The following is a 17,282-nucleotide window of genomic DNA, read 5'->3' as shown; positions in this document are numbered from 1 at the left end:
GATTTTTTTGCGCGCATCCCAGATTTTTTTGCGCGCATCCCAGATTTGCTGTGATCCACCTTGCAGCTTTTTGTTCCCTCTCAGTTCTCAAATAGGGGCACTTCAATAGTTGCATATTGCAACTTGAAGATTTTATTAATTGTTCGAGTTAGAGATTTTTTTTTTTTGAATTTTTTTTCTCTTGAAGTTCAGAAAGTCATGGGTTTCACATCAGTGGCAGTAACCAGGGAATCCCCTGGATCTCAGTGCTCCAGTGTTGGCTCTTTCGGGTTGAATTTGCACATGCAGAGTCTTGGGGATTTTGTGAACCCATTCCAGGAAAGACCTCTTATTTCTTAAAATATATTTCAAGTAGATCGAACTATAACACTTTAGAGACAGTGGCTGTGGTTTTCCTTACTGTTTGTCTTTTTAAATACTGATTTTTTCTTTAAATGTTAAATATTGTTTTTGTGTGTAAGAATGCACTTGAAGATCTCCTGACTGAAATGATTTCCTGACTATTAGCAATGTAAATAAACTTTTTATTTCATTTGTTTGAAGGTAAGAGAGACACTGGTATTCTAGATGTTCTTTCTGCTTCTAAACTGGCACCAGTGAGATCTCCTACTTCGACAAACGAAACTCAATTTTTCTTACAGATTAAAGACAATTTGATCTTTTTGATGTGGTCTTTAGTTGTAGACAGGCAACCACCTGAAAGAAGTTCATTATTGCTACTCTACGGTTTTGTCTGCTGGCAAAAAAACCTGCATTTTCTCCTCTCATGACAATATTTCTTTGAGTTGCTGTGTCTATGAGAATCTACTGTGTTATCTAGAGCCCAGTGAAGATTAGGGTTTTTTGTATTCACCTCAGCTGTTGATTTTGGATGAGTGCCCAGGACAACAATGGCCTGTTGTTAACCTTCCTTGGATAACACGTGTGCCACAGGCACTGCTTCTCCTCTGCCCCCAGAATGGCTTTGGTGCAGCTCCTCTGTGCATGCAGCTTGGGATGGCTTCCCCCGAAATGAACTGTCCCCTTTCTCTGCCAGCTCTTCAAACTGGGCCTGAGGATCTCTGCAGAGCTCCCTGTGGCTCTGGGGGGAGCCTGTGTGGAGCTGTGGGGTTAAAGTTGTTGTCTGTTGCAGCGGCCCTTTGACAGCACACTCAAATCGGAAGGAAATAGGCTAGCGACGTTCCTTAACTATGTAAGTACCTCTGTCTGTCTGCTGTGAGCTCGAAATTTGCAGTTTGTTCTCATTTAATTTTATAGAAAGATGAGCCAGATGCTTTCAAGCGGTTAGGGACTGGAAATCGTGTGGCCACTTTTTTAAACTATGTAAGTATGATTGATTGATGATCCTTTGTGCACTGAGCATAACCTGAGCAGCATCTTGTTTGCAGCTTGTGCAGTTGGTTATCTGTAGAGAAACCCTGGCATCTGGAAGTAGGGATTTCATTATTCCTGCAGCATCAGGTGCTGTCCCATCTGAACTGATAGAATTCTGATGGTGTTTAACCTCAGAGCAGAAAATTTGAATTCAGGACCCATCTTGCCCCTTTTTGGCCACTCTGCTGTGGAATCTTTTACTTACTTTGATTCCATGGGTGTAGAGGAGAATTTGGCTTATTTCCCAAAGGTGAATGTGGGGGGTACTCATGTGGTGTGATGTTGGAGAACTTGACTATCAGCCACGTAATGAGACAGTCACGTTCTGCCACCACTGTTGGACAGCACCTGATGATGTGGTGTGTCAGCCTCCTCCTCAGCTGGGTGCCAAAGCCAGGGGTGCTCTGGCATAGCTGCTGCTTCAACAAATGCAGGAGGCAGAGCTGATAAACTTGGTGCAACTGGGTTGCAAGTGCAGAGTTGGAAGATCCATTAGTTGCATGCATTATGCAGCCCACAGACCATGTACACTGGAATCCTAAACATCACTGCCACCACGGCCTCAGGCTTTCACAGCAGCCTCCTGACAATATTTTATCTGTCAACATATACTCACAATATCATTAGGATCACCTAATTATCTGTGTTTTAACTTCTGAGTGATGCAACTTGAAAATTCTGTAATGAAAAATGTACGGCTGAGCTGGTATTTTGAGTGTGAAATACTGCTCAAAACAGAATCAGAAATACTTTTAATTTGATTTGTTGGGGGGGAGGAAATAATCTCTGAAACAAGAATTTGGAGTAAGAAAAGTAGCTGTGAAATAGTCTGCTGCAAAGAGGTTTTCATTTTAAAGTTAACTCAACCTGTATTTTGTTTGCCTCTCAGAATTTTGGCCAAGCCTTGATTTAGAGGGAATTATACACCCCTTATTCTCTGCCAGCTGTACATGGTCAAAGGCACTTTGCCCTTGTTTCTCCCATGTAGAACACATCATACACCTGCCAACAGCCTTACTAAAAACAGTGGTTGTGTTGCTGAGACACAGGTATTAACTCACAAAGTTGCATGCACAGGCTTTCTAGTTGGAAGGGGCAAACACCTGGTACCTGTGGCATCTCGTGCCCTTTTATTGTAGGTACCAAGCAGGAGGACACCAGAGTGGTAATAACATCTGCTTTAAACAGAAATCCAAGTTGCAACAGAAAATGTGGGGCCTTGGGGAGTGTATTAATGGTAGTTTCAAAGTTTAGTGGGAGCTGGATCTGACTAATTTGTTTCTTTTAATCAGAATGTGACCCAAAACTTACTGAAATCAGTGGAAAGACTTTCTGTTTTTAATGGGAGTGTCCCCAGGAATTTCAGTGGGGTTTGGGTCAAGTCTAGAATTTATAATGAATCCATTGCTACTGATGGATTCAATAGGGTTAAATTCATGCCAGTGTAGAAGGGCAAAGCATAAATGCTTTTCTTTAGAGTCCCATAGCTGTAGGTGTTAAAGCTTGAGCTGCACAAAGCTCTTGTAGTGGTGTAACATTGCTGGTGAACAGCATAGAAACGGTGCAGAAAGTGAGGTTTTCTGATAGTTTGCATAGTTTTTGAAGTGGTTGACCAAGATGCATAAACTAAATCATGAAAATTAGTTCCAAACGCATGGTTTCAATTTATGAGGAAACATGTGGTTTAACAGACACTGGTTTTCCTAATTGGATCATAAACTGGAATAAAATTCTTGAAACACTTACTCTGTAGCCCTTTCCCTTGTTCTGGAGTATTGGCTCATTAACACTGCAGGTACCCAACTGCTAGTGGAAATAAATACTATATAATCTAGACATATATAACCTGGACAAAAGCCTTCAGCTGAAAGAAAATTCTTCAGCAACAGGTACTGCTACTTCTGCAGTTGGTGCTGTTTGAAGCACATCCTTTCTCTTCAGTGCCCCTTGTAGAGGTGCAAGGGGAAATCTCAGGCCTTGGGGCACTTTAGCTTGTGGGACTGCACGGATATAAAACCTTCAAATGGACAGTTTGTGGCTTTGTTTTCTCAGATGAGCGACGTAGAAGCTGGAGGAGCCACAGTTTTCCCAGATTTTGGGGCAGCAATATGGCCCAAGAAGGTAAAGCCTGTTTGTGTTTTGGTTGATTCCTTCTCTCTCCAGTTACTGTCTCTGCCTCAGCACAGTCCATGGAAAAGTCAGCTGGTGTGACAGAATGCTCTGATCTTGCAGACTAAAGGGCATCTCCCTCTTTTTGTGATGTGTAAAGTGAACAGTTTCTCTGTACAGCTGCTTTTAGAAAATTAAACCTGTGTTCAGGTAGAACTCCTCTGTGCTCTGAGCGTGGCTCAGTCAGAGTGGTACTGAGGGTTCTCCCTGTGCTGTCAGTGGTGACCTGTTCAAGTGCTTCCCAAGAGCCTGTAGCTGAATTCAGAGGCCCCCCCTCCCCTCAGTGTGACCTGTGCAGTTACACTGGCCCTGATTAATCCACATCTGATTTCACTTTCCAGGGAACAGCAGTGTTCTGGTACAATCTCTTCAGAAGTGGTGAGGGGGATTACAGAACAAGGCATGCAGCTTGTCCAGTGCTAGTAGGGTGTAAATGGGGTAAGTAATTCTCCTTCAGAAACAAAACCTGAAGGAAGGCTCATGTATATGCAATTTGGGGATATACTGACCCCTTATAACAGCATTTAATAACCTGGCTGTTGCCATTTTAACTACCAGAATCATTTGGCCATAATGAAATTTCCCACAATCAGTCTATGAAGCATTAAGCAGCTTCATTGTTTAGCTGTAGCTTTTCTAGTGAGTTTGTTTTGTTGCCAATGACAGCACAAAGTGTAAGAATGTCACTGGTTTTTTGTGGTGCATCAGCATCAGGATGACTTGAATTATCCTTTGGCCAGAATCAGGTCTGTTCTTACAAAACTTTGTGCATAGTTTTAACTGCAAAAGGATGAGAGCTCCTTGTAATGTAAATGGGAATGTCTAGGAGTTTTTGCTTACTGCTGTAAGCTTCATGTCATCCCTTGCCACAGCTGCCTTCCCCAGCCTCCAAGGTGTTCCCCTGGAACATGCTGGCTGTTGGTGATCCCAGAGCCAGAGCACACTGCTCTGCTGCTCTTGGCTCCACAACTGTGCAGTTGGGAAGATCCTTTCTTCCCCAACCCTTTGCATCTTTGTATGCATTTCCCCTGGGGTGAGTAGAGAACTCTAAGCATGGATCCTCAGACTGAGAGGTGGGATTTTACTTGGTGTAACCAGCTGGGTTGTGGTGACACTCACACTGTACATGGTGGTAACTAATTCCACTTTCTTGTTTCCACAGTTTCAAACAAATGGTTTCACGAAAGAGGAAACGAATTCTTAAGACCTTGTGGGAGAACAGAGGTTGACTGAACCCCAGCCTGCTTTTGTTTTTGTTTCCTTTTCTACTGTTGTTTGTTCCAATTCATTTCTAAGAAATGATCCATCTTTTTCTCCAAGAGTCCTGTCACTTTACACAAAAAGGACAACAAATTATCTAACACCTGTGAAAGAAAGCAAATGGCATTGTACACATCCTTGTGTTCTGGGTGCTGTCATTTCCATGTCCCCCTGCCTTCCCCCCTCCAGTCTTCCTCTTTGGTAGTGGTGCAAACAGTGCTGTGGGCAATTCAATGTTTGGGTGCTTGGTCTTGTGCCTTTTGTACCTCAGAAGATTTAGATGTTAAATATTTCTTTGAACCAAAGTTGTTTTTTTAAAAAAAAGTTTTGTGTACATGTTGATTTTGTTGTGTTTCTGTGGATCACAAGTTTTGAAACAAAAATAAATGTTCTTTCCAGAAGTGATTCTTTATTTGGTGTCCTTAATTAGGTGCATCGGTGCTTGGTTTTGGGGAGCAGGGGACCTTTCCTCTTTCCTTTCATTTCTTTCCAGGAATGAGAATCCAGTCTTGCAGATAAGCTTTGTGTGAATAGTTCCAGCAGGTAGCTGCAGGAATTGCAGTGTTTTTTCCTGAAAGCTGTAATGACCTGGCACAGCACAGCTCAAGAGCTGCTCTCTCATCTCCCCGGGCGCTCCTTTGCTTGCCATGAATTTTGTGGTTGCTGGCTGCCTGTCCAGAATAGTTCAGTGTTGACCTCCAGTTTTCTCAGTAAAATCTCTCATCATAATATGAACTTGGGAAATAAGGAGCTTTGCTTACAATAAAGCATTTAATGTATGACAGTCTGAGATGTGCAGAACAAATGATGATGAGCCAGAGCCACAATTTCTGTTTGGAACACTTTGGCTTTCAGGGGGAGGAGGAGGAACCTCCTTAGACTTTCTGTCAACGTGGTATGTTGACACATGAAGTTCACATCAGGACTCTGGCCAAACACTGCACATCCCACTTCTGAAACAGTGCAGGGGGCTGGGAAATGCCATTGTTAACTGTGTGTTATCATACTGAACTTTTAAAGATAGTCTTGCTTGTTTTCTCTGGGAAAAATCCAATCCTCTTTTCTGAGTTGTCTTCTACCTTGCTCCCATCTAAAGTAGGAGGTGATGAGTGTGGATGCAGAACTGTTGGAATGCTAAACTGCTTTCAATCCTGTGTGCAGGATTTGCTTGCTGCTAATCTGATCTGAAGAATAATAGATAATAAATAATTTGAGAGAAAAGAACATATGTGGCTTGTGGGATTCAGGAGCCTCCCAGGCATGTTTGTGTAGTCTGGCAGATTATACTCCCTATTCTGTCTCCTGTTGTTGTAGAAGATGACCAGAATATGACAGTTAACCTCTTTCTCTGCATAGGCACAGCTGATTTTCTTTCTGGCAATTTGTGAACCTTTTGCAAAAGCAGGGAGAGAAAAAGCAAAAAAGCATCACTGATTCAGCAAATAAAACTGGACTGTGGGAAATCTGGGAGCCAAGAGAGACATGTCCCTCCTGGGTTGGAATGCAGATGGGAAGAGCTGCAAGACACAACCTGGGCAAAGAGAAATGGAGTCGGGGTGTTTGCATGCCCAACTCACCCAAAACACAGCCAGGCTGCCCAGGCAGAGCTGCTGCCCTTGGAGGGCACCAAGAATCAAACACTACTGGGACACAAACCCACACCAGTACCCTCAGCAGTGGGGTTTCTCTTTTTTGGTTAAACCCATTTTTGTCCTGTTTATTCCTTACCTTGTGCACCTGCCAAAGCAATGAGCAGGTCCCAGATTCGCAGGGGTGCTTTGGCTTTTTTGGTCAGCAAAAGAACTGGAGAGCTCTTAGGAGGAAACCATTTAATGATGAAATGCCATTTTTATCTCATGCCTGGGAAACCACAAGCTTGAAGCTTCAGAGAGTTCAGCAGCTGCTTGCTCACCCTCCTGTAATCAGTGCCTGTCTTTGGCACTTGGCATTCAGTTCTGCCAACGTGCTGCTCTGACTGTGGTTGCACTTTCTCTTCTTTCAGAAACAGCAGCTCTGAGTTCAGGAAATCAGAAGTGTTTCTTGTGCCAGCTCAGAGGTTGGATTTTACAAGAATGGAGTAGGATTGGTGTTCCCAGGAATGCTCCTCTCCCTCAGCTCTCCTGGATATTTTAGTCTAAGGTCTGGCTCCACCTTCCAGCACTGCCCTGCTCTTGCTTTGCTGGTGGGATGCTGCCACGTGGGGTTTGTCTCACCCAGTGCCTCCTTAGAGACAGAGGAGGGATGCAGGCACTGCTGAGCTGTAGGGAACAGCAAACAGCTTGGAAAATACCTTTTCCTCCATTAGATCAGAAAAGGCACCATCAGGATGAGATGAACAAATACATAATGGTCCAATCCACCTAATCATGAACAAACCCCTTCCTTTTCACAGCTATTCAGAAGCACCTACCTGGTTTTTACTGAATCAGCACAGAAATTATTGTTAGATTTGAAAACAGATAAAATAGGCCAGGAAGATGTTTGTCTCTAGGAAACCACCATCAGGTACTAAATGTTCTCTAAGAAATGCCTCAGTACGACTCTGGGGATGGATATAAAGATAAAGGCAACCACATCTCCCAGCCCTCAGTTGTGGAGCCAATTGTGCAGCCAAGGGGATGGGGGGGTTTAACACCTGTGACCCAGCACCAAGCCCAGCAGGGCTGAGCAGCTGCCCCCAAAGGCTCAGAAGGACTCAGGGGCTCCGTCCTGTGAATGTACCCAGAGTTACCCCAGCAGCACTGTACTAATCCCACTTCTCTTCTAAATACCTGTCAGGTCAGATCCCTCACGTGTCCTAGACCACAGAGATAGCCAAGAAACCCCTGTCTAAAGAAAGGATCTGCCCAGCCATGCTTGTGTTGTCAGGAAAACTTCCTGAGCTGTTAATACATAACAGCCCCTGTTCGTTGGGCACTTGACCCATAAAGTCACAATGAGTTTGCAATTTGGGTTTAATCCTGTGGGGAGTATCAATTTGGGAAATTCCTCAAAGGCAGCACTGTCAAACACTTCCCCTGTGCCCAGACCATGTGTGCAGGGTGTCCCACACCCGAGTCCTCTGTCAGTGCCCCTGGCCTGTGCTGGGGCTGCCACGTTGTCACAAGGGTGGCTCGAGAGCTGCTCAGGGAACAGGGGGCTGATCCCATCCAGCTGGGCCAGCTTCTGGCCAGAGAGGCTGGATAGTGTGAGAAGGAACACTTGGAGCCTGGGAGGGAGGAATTAATGCAATTGTTCAGCTGGAAGGGACCTGCAGCAATCATCTGGTCCAACTGCCTGACCACTCCAGGGCTCAGTCGTTTCCTAGGAACCAGCTTTCCTTTTTTTGAAGCACTTTCATGAAAAACACCAAAACAAAACAACTTTAAAATATACCAAGTGTTATTAAAAACAAATTCCTTGTTAATAAGATGCTGAATTATCTCCTGTGAGTGATGCTCATCCCTTGAGTGCCTTTGAGGAGCCTGTGCAGCCCTTGGCAGCAGGAGCAGTGGCCAGCAGGTTGTTAGCACAGCAGAGATCTGCACCAGGTGTCAAACAGCACTTGCAGAAGCTGCTGGGAACCAGCTCAATGTTGCTCAGGTTGTGTCTGATGGTTTTAAGGGAGAGCAGCTGTGCAGGTCCTGCCAGGGCCAATCGTGGGCAAAGCTTTTCACCTGGTGTGTGTTGCTGCAGGTGTGTGAGTGCCTGTGTGAGCATCTCACACCCAGCTCTGGGGCTGGAGCTGCCCTGCAATAAGTGGTGCTGGCTGTGGGGCTCAGGGTTAGTGCTCAGAACTGTGTTTTTGTGCCTTTTCCCTCAGACAAGGAGGTGTTGCTGTAACTGGAAAGCCACAGCAGCAGCAGAGCTGCTGGGAGGGATGTGTTCTCTAGAACTGAGAGAGGCTCAGTGAGTAACAACTGGATAAAGGATGTTTGTGATGACTGATTTGAATCCTGATGAGATTGCAGAATGAGCAGCTCGTTTGAGCTCCTGGAAATTGGGTTATACTTTCTGCTGGATTGCCAGTCTGCAAACCAGACCTGACACCAAGGGCCTGAGCCTGCCCAGTGTCTGCAGCCTGGCAGAGGATGGGAACCCTGCAGTGAGACCCCTCCCTCCAGTGGGGCTTGGGGAGGCAGGATCCATCCTTGGCATGCAGAGTCCCTCATCCAGGGTTGTCCATCCCCAGCCTTCCAGCAGCACTGCATTCATGTCAAAAACTGAAGCAAGCTCATTTTAATTCCGTTTCATGTGCTTTTGGGGAGTGAATTCTGGAGGGGGCAGGAAGTGGAGAGTGATGACCACGGCCTGTGCTCAGCTCCCACCACCTCAACCACAGCCTTATCTCACCCCTCCATCTCAGGGAGGGAGGGAGGTCTCTCTCAGTCTATCACACCTCTTTCTGTTTTGTTTTCTAACTTCCTTTATGGCTTTTCTAAAGGTAAAATACTTTTAAAACCTCTCCCATCGCAGGCTGTCAATGATCACAGGTGACTCAGTCCTGTGGAGCATCTTGCAAGAACAAAGAAGCAATAAGGTAAGCTCATTCCTGTGGTGTACTTTGGAAACTATCAGATATACCCAGTAGCCTTCTGGCCACCAGGAAAATGATTTGTACCTCTGGCTCTACCTGTTGTATTTGAATTTATTTGAAATATGCAATCTGGGGGAGGGGGGCAATATTTAAGTTCAAGGAGAGCAACCATTATTGTGATGTGTTTGAATTTGCCAGCTGGGCTGTGGCTTTTCAAGGATCAGGGGTCAGGATTTATGGAGAGTGGATGCAAGTGCTCTGTGTGCAGAGGCATGGCTGTGTGCTGACTCAGCAGGGAGGTGGATGGGATGTGCCTCCTGCTCCTCTGCTCCAGTCAGAGAGAACAGAGATGGTGCTGTCACAGACAGTGGTGGGAGGCAGGGACAGGGCTTTCCCATTCCTTCTGTTGGTTTCTTTGCTCATGGGAGGTGGTTAAAAGTGCACTCAGGTCCCTACAGACTTCTGTCCTGCACCCAAACCTCAGACCCTGTTGTGAGGACCGAGTAGGAAGGCTTAATTGCAAGTAATAAAAATTAAAAGCCCTTGCACGTGAAGTGTATCACAGATAAAATATGCTTCGAGGCATGCGAGCCCAGTACTTATGGAAGTTATTAGAACACAGATTATGCTGCTGCCAAGAACATTAGATCCAGATTTCTTTTTTTTTTTTCCATTGCCTTTGAGAACACTTGGAGCAATGCACTTAAAAAGCTTCAAAGTCTGGATGAAGATTCAAATAACTTAGGAAATTGGATGTAGAGAATTAGGGTTGGTTCAGGATTGTTTCTGAATGTTAGATGGGGTTTCTGTAGGGTCTTACATCTTTGGGAAATAAATTCTTTATACTTTTGCATGAGGTTACTGTCAATGATAACCAGACTTACAGCCTATGGATTACTGATGTGCTGTGAGCTCAAACGAATGATTTCATTCTTGCCATTTCTTCCACTGACTTTTTTTTTCTTTTTTTTCTTTATTATTTTCCATTGTGTCCTGTAGTCAGGGCCATTTTTATTAGAGAAGGTTATGGTTTCTTTTAACAAGAGTATATTCTTTACCCGCTATAGCTCACAGCATTTGTGACTCAAGGATGTGGCTTTTGTGTCTTAACACACAACAAAACTGAGTTTAAAATACTTCAGCTGTGACTGCAGCCTCAGTGCCTGTTGTATTTCTCCACTCTGATAAAGTCATGGGAAGAATTTACCCACTGAAGTTATCTGACTGTGTTTCCTTTGGGTTAAATCCTGCGGGTGAGACTTGTGTGAGTCTTCTCTCTGATATAACTGAGAGCAGGAGGGCTCTGAGAGCAACTTCAGATTGCTGAATGGTATCAGGAATCATCCTAAATCATGTCTCTTCTTCAAATTTCTATAGCAGCACTGGCATTAAGTATAACCTGAATCAGAGTATTTTAAAAGCTTTAGTTGTTTTATCACAGTGTATCCTCTGACTCCTTAAAGACCCCAGGGCACTGGGGTGGTATGAATTTTTTACTTGTTTGCTTTGTGAGGTTTGCTTGGTTGTTTCACCCTGTAGAAGCATGAGGAACAACTGGGCATGGCTTTGACCTCGAGGACCCTGTGAGAAAGGGAAATGTGTGTGTGCAGGAAATGTGTGGGAAACGCTGTAAATACAGAATAAATGCATTCATAAAGTTGGTGAGGAAAATGCTGCTACCTACCCAACCTGAAAGGTCAAAATTGAATTCTGAACTGCTTTTCTTTTCTGCATTTCCTTGATGCAAGGGCTGCAAGCAGATGCATGGAAAAGTAGATATCTGTACAGGGGGAATGACATGGATTTAAGAGTGGGTGTAGGAGTGAGTGCAGCATTTTTTTTCCTTTCGTTATGAACTTTAAAATCCAAATATGTGTCGTGCTGGGGGTGCCACAGGACTTTCTGATCAAGTCAATGGGATAGCAAGCCCAAAGGTCAGCTCAGAATTTTCAAAGCTAAACTGAATTGCATTAAAGTTAAGCCTTGGAGGAGCTGCTGGAGTAGGTGGGTGCCCAGCAGGGAAAACCCAACTGTGTCTCAGCCAACCTGACCACAGGTGATAATAGAAAGATGTTCTTGGATAAGAACTCCCAAAAACCACGGGCTGCTGCAGAATAAATGTCTTTCTGATGATAACACAACTCTTCTGTTGACCATCCCAGGTCAAACACTGACTGGTGTAGTGTCTCTGCCCCTGTGAGATCCTGCAAAGCCCTTGCAGTGTGTGTTTGGACAGGGCCAGCTCCAGACAATGTTGTGGTTTGATCTCTTCTTTCTCGTAGGGTTGGACAGGAGCACTTTGTTAATCTCTAGGATTTGTGAAACCAAACAAAGCACTCTCCAATTTCTTTCTGGATTTTAAACTGAGTTGTCCTTTGAAGGGGCTGGGCTGGGTGGGGGAGGGAGCTCTGCATCCCCTCAAGGAAAACCCTGGGGCTAAGGTGAGATCATAGATTCATAAAATTAAACAGTGATGTCGAGAATGAAAAATATTGGAAGATACTCAGTTTAAAAGTGGTTTGTTTTAAGCCCAATGTGTTTCAAATCCTCTGGAAGGAGAGGTGGGGCTGAACATATGAGCAAATTCTGGTCTCACTCAGCAGCTGCTCTGAGTGGAAGGACAGTATTGGTTGCATTTCCTGGATGTGCTGTGAGTTGCTCCAGGACAGCAGTTCAGCTGCTTTGCTTCTTTGTGTAGGTCCCATCCTTTCACACACAACCATGGGAACTCATCCCCCCCCTGGCTGTGGGAGCACTGCCCTGCAGAGCCCTGCTGCAATTCCAGTCACGCTGGCACTCAGATGCTTTCACAGGCTTTGAGCTTTGCCAGTTTATCCTTTAGTTCCAAAGGTCACTGCAGTGTGGGGGTTTCTGAAGTGCTTATCTTGCCTGGGATGCAGGAAGGTGCAGACAGCCACACCAAGAATTTTACCACCACGCCTCCACTGCTGTTCTAACCTGGAGATACCTGATGGTTCAGGGCCTGCTGAGCATGATAGAAAACTCCTTATGTTTAGACTGAGGCATGAAAATATGACACATTTTTTTCCTCCACATGACTTATAAATGCTGCATCTCTTTCTTCCTCTTACCACTGTTTTGTCAGCTGCAAAAATCAGTTCTGATGTTTCACTCTAGACTGGATTTTGGTTAGTGTTCAAGACATGATGGGAAACCTTCTGGCTTGAATTTTATCTGGTTTACATGTGTGATAAATCATACTTCTGTGACAAGTAATTTCTGTGGTTGTCAGTGGCTTCAACGCCAATCCTTGTCCAAAATTCCCTGACCTTGGGCAGGCTGTGAGTACGTGTGGTGAAGTGTGTTCAGTAGCAGCAAAGGTCTAAGCACAAAGATAAGATTTGTCTTGCAAGCAGATATCTGTGATATTTTGGAGTTAGAAAACCAAACTGACTCCGTTGTGTTTTATTGAAGTAGTTTCAAATTCATGTCTCAGCCTTTTGCTGAGCTGGGAAAAGCTATAGATTTTTGACTGGTATCAGCTAGATTCTGATACAGCCAGATTCTGATATGTGCCAATTTTCCTTTGGCTCAATTTTATGATGAATTATAGTTCTATCTGTATTTAGAGAAGTCTGGGTTCCCCCATCTTCTCTAAGCAGTGAGGACAAACCCTTGAAATCTGTGGTGCCTGTGAATCCTGGGATACCACTGTGTTGCTGCTGCCTGTGCACATGGAAACAGGCATCTCCAACCCCTGGGAGACCTGCCATCCATGACCTCTCCTAGCTGTTATCCTGGTGGTGGTGTTGCAGACTGGGAATACTGGTAAACCTGTGACAGGAATTGCCCTTAATCCCTCCTTTGTGACAGTCTGCCTTTTTTAAAACCTTCTCCCCTTTCAAGTCTCTGCCTAAGACTTTTGCAAAAATAAAAAAAAATGTATACCAGAAAAAACAGCATCTGGCACCCAGTTTGTGCTGATTTACACAGAGACATGCAAGGTCTCATGCAAGGAATATTATGCTCTGTGTTGCTTTTAAAACATGATTCAGCACTGGTTTGGATCTAGACAAAACCTCTATAAATGCTGCATACTGAAAAAATGGGAAAAAGGCAGAGCAAAAGCTACTCAGTGCCAAGGGAGAAGACACTGAGCAGCACATGGAACCTGGAGATTTGTTTGGTCAGGTTCATGTTCAAGCCCAGTGTAAAGCAGCAGAAATTAAAAGTAAGGGTGTTGTGCTGGGGGTTAAAGCAGAGGGTGGGAATGGGGGGTGTTGAGTCCCTTCCATCCCCGGGGGCTGTGCTGGATCTCCCTGTCTGTGGGTCAGGGTTGGGTCTTCTGTTCCTTTGTGCAAACCCCCCAGACATCAAGCCTTACTAAGTATCTCAGCTGACATAACAACACATTTGATAAGGCACAAAATAAATGACAATACCTGGCCATGCTGGTTATACAGAGCTTTAATTACCGTGTGCAGTTTTAACGTGCCCGCTTGCATTAGCCAGCAAAGATTAGCATTAATTAGCATCAGAATATCCACGTTAATTAGCAAAGATTCTGCTTTGTAACAGCCATCTCTCCCCCTCCCCTTCCTACCCAGCCCCACAGTGCCTGGGCAGCTCTTCCCTAACCCGAGCCTGGCTGGGATTCCCAGGGATCCCGGCAGGTGCATTTGCCGTTCGGGTACAAACCCGAGTCACTTCTCCCGACGTTGTTGCAGTCCAGCTTCTCGTTCACCCATCTCAAGAATTCCTTCAGACTCTCTTTAAATCGTGAGAAACTTGTTTTTGCCGTCTCCGAGCATCTTTTGTCTTTGGCTGGAGATTTCTGAGAGGAAAGAGCAGATGCTGATGTGAGTTAACAGAGGAATCCCTCCCAAATGCTGCACATTCCTCCTCAGCTCTCTGGGATGGAGGATGAGGCTGCCCTTCACAGCCCCCAGGACATTCCACACAGTTCTTAGAAATCATTACTCATCAGCCATTCTCTTCCAGGATACTGCAGATTTTTCTGGGGGCAGGGGAGTCATCTGCCCAACTGGGAGAAGGGGAGTCAGGTCAAAACGTTTCTCTCATAATACCCAAATCCTGGGGACAGGGAGGGAGTGTGGGGTGCTGGCTGGCTCCCAGCATCACCGGCTGCAGCAGTTGGAGCTCAGCACACGCTGGTCTGACGGCAGCCTTAGACATGGTTTATTCTGCAGCTGCAGGAGTTACAAATTATCTGGTGCTTATCTGGGCTGCTTCCTAAAGCCTGTTTCACTATTCCAGGGAACTGTCTGAGCCCAGTCACTGTTGCAAGTTCAGCCACTGGTCCATGCAAACCCAATTTTTTATCCCCTTAATTTCCCTCTTTCTCTCTTTTGGATTTCTCTGTAATATTCCTGGTCTGTGTCTTTTCTGCCATCAGTTGCCCTGTCCTTCCTGAAGGACAAGCTGTACAGGTCATTATTAATTGCACCTAATAAATTATCTGCATTACTGCAGGTCTAAATGAACTATTTTGATATCAGCTTTATAAGACTGATTTTTGCATGAGACACAAAGTTTGATATCCTTCACTGGGACTGCAGCTGGTCCAAAATTAAAAATGAGTGACAATTTCGTTGCCAAAAAATGAACGTGGTGAATCCCTTGGTGTTAAAACCTCTGGATAAATGGGTAATTACAAGAAAATGTTTGAAAGTCAAATCAAACAAATAGCAGAAGCTTACCTTCAAAATGTAGCAGTTTTTTTCTAGCCTTTGCAAACCTTTCTCCACTTTCCTCACGCACTTCCATGTGGGAACCTTTCTCAGTTCGTGAATAAATGTTTCGGTGTTATTGTGTGCACAACTTAGTCTCTGAGAGGAAAATGGAAAATAAACAGTGTTCTGGTTTGTAACTAGAAAGCTTTTCTGTCAGTGGTGAATGTGACCACGTTGGGAATTTGATTCAATTCCACCTAAATCAGAGAGTGATTCCTTTTTCTTTGCCTTGGAAGTAGGACACTTAGAGAGAGCTACTTCAACCATTTTCTGTATATTGCCAGTCATTTGGAGACCAGGCTTTGCAGTCACCAACAGAAATTTCTCTGGAAAAGCATTAAATAGAACTGATACAAACTGAGGTGGGGTACTGTTTATCTCTGGTAGCAATTTGAATGGTTGGTAGCCACATTCTTATAATCTCTTAAAAATACAACATTACATCAGTATTTTGGGACAGCATTTACATCTACAACAATTACAGGTTGCCTTTAAATGCCCTCGGGCTTGCTATGACAGAGGTTATGCTCCAGGTTCCCTTTGGAGACTCTGAATGATAATAACAGAATGGGAAACAACAAGTTCTTACCTGTATGTGGAGTGGTTTGAGGAACTTCTCCTGGAAAGAACAGAAATCCATTAGTCAGAAATTAGAAATCATCTCAAAAAGTAAATCTGGTGTGAGGGAAGTGGAAAATCATTTACATTTATGGCCTCATTGTCAGCCTCAAGCAAACAGAGCATTTCATCAATCGTCGTGTCTTTAGTCTCATTCTGCATTTTCTTCAGAGGGAGAAAGTGACTGGACACCCCAGAGCTCAAGAGTAGCAAGAATAAGCAAGGATGCATTTTAAAAGTGTTAATTTTAGGGAGCTTGACCCCTGTAATCTGAAATGGGCTTTGAATTCAAGCTCATCTGTCTTGGCAGATATTAAACTGGCTTATATAGAATAGCTGAGTAAGTGCAGGATGTGATTACTATCTTATCTCGGTCATAAATCATGAAAATAAGAAAGCAACAACAACTTGGTGAGTTGAATTAGCAGCATATCTGGTTTAAGAAACTTTTCTGATTAATGTTCTGGTAAATTCCCTAATGGTGTAACCTCAGAGCAATGCTTTGGTCCCAGAACCACGTGCAAGGGCACAAACAATATATGAGAGATTATAAAAGAAAAACCTATGAACCATAAAATCATAGACTCACAGTGGTTTGGGATGGAGGGGACCTTAAAGCCCATCCAGTGCCACCCCCTGCCATGGGCAGGGACACCTTCCACTAGCCCAGGTTGCTCCAAGCCCCGTCCAACCTGGCCTTGGACACTTCCAGGGATCCAGGGGCAGCCACAGCTTCTCTGGGCAACCTGTGCCAGGGCCTCCCCACCCTCACAGGGAACAATTTCTTCCTCACATCTAGTCTAACCCTGCTCTCTGTGAGTTTGAATCCATTCCTATGCTTTCCTTAGCCTGTCCTATCCAGGAAAATACCAGAGAAAACTTGTAGTAACGCAGCCATGAAGCTGATTGTTTCCTCTCAGATAGGACCACATCTTATATTGCTGTAAATATTTTGTTTAAAGATTTAAAGTTTAAAGATTTCAGCACATCTGAAACAAATATCAGCTGAGGGTGGAGCCCACAGGACCTAATCAACCATCCCTGTGCAGCTGCAGCATGACTTGGGTGGGCTTGTGTGAGCAGAGGTGGGGACAGACATGTACAGCAGCCTTGCAAAGCTGACTGCTTTTATTTGCAAATATCTTTTCTTTGACCTGAAAAGAAAACAAGAGGCTGTTTGTTCATCATAATTAGGAAGTGTGAGAGCTGGTTCTTACCCTGGCACAGTTAATTTGTATGACAGTGCTGTGCAAATCTGCAATCCCAGCTGGCAACTGCAGCTTCTCCTTCTTGGGGTGGGGGCAATGTTTGCTTCTTCATTAAAGCTACTTGGGCCCTTATTGTAGGTAATTTTACATGGGGACATGTTGGTAGGTGAGAGGGAGGGCTGCAAGGACAGTGGCATGTTGTGTGGAGGAGAACCAGGGGTGCTTTGGGTGCATCCCCCAGGAGAGGAGCCAGGGCTGTCCCAGCACAGTCAGCTCAGAGCAGACACACGAGGCAGTTCCCTTCCAGAGAACTCTCTGTTCAGAAGTGCAATTGCAGAGCCAGAACTTTGCTAATGTGAAGGTAATGCATCTGTGAGGAAAAAAAAATGAACAGGCTGATTTGTTCCATGCTATGTTGCAATT

At 44.6% G+C, this 17,282-nt stretch overlaps 1 protein-coding gene across 5 annotated transcripts in view; it reads left to right on the top strand.

The window, feature by feature from the left end:
• P4HA2 (prolyl 4-hydroxylase subunit alpha 2) overlaps window positions 1-16,624 on the top strand; it is a 38,493-nt gene extending 21,869 nt beyond the window's left edge. The window contains exons 13-17 of one of the 5 annotated variants that reach the window (XR_003534108.1): window positions 1,258-1,323; window positions 3,427-3,495; window positions 3,885-3,981; window positions 4,706-5,132; window positions 16,614-16,624. Coding sequence is in view for 3 of the 5 variants with exons in the window: in XM_027682543.1 (XP_027538344.1) it covers window positions 1,133-1,192; window positions 1,258-1,323; window positions 3,427-3,495; window positions 3,885-3,981; window positions 4,706-4,776 (363 nt within the window). In the remaining 2 variants the exon portion in view is untranslated. Of the gene's footprint in view, window positions 1-1,132; window positions 1,324-3,426; window positions 3,496-3,884; window positions 3,982-4,705; window positions 5,174-16,613 lie in introns of those variants that run through there. The other 4 variants (XM_027682543.1, XM_027682541.1, XM_027682542.1 and 1 more) reach the window with 4 other exon arrangements.
• Window positions 16,625-17,282: the final 658 nt, after the last annotated feature.

Source organism: Neopelma chrysocephalum, unplaced genomic scaffold (assembly GCF_003984885.1).
Source record: "Neopelma chrysocephalum unplaced genomic scaffold, ASM398488v2 Primary Assembly neopelma1_63, whole genome shotgun sequence".
NCBI classification, from domain to species: domain Eukaryota; kingdom Metazoa; phylum Chordata; class Aves; order Passeriformes; family Pipridae; genus Neopelma; species Neopelma chrysocephalum.
The sequence above is the reverse complement of the archived record's forward strand: the minus strand, read 5'-3'. Positions and strand labels throughout refer to the sequence as shown.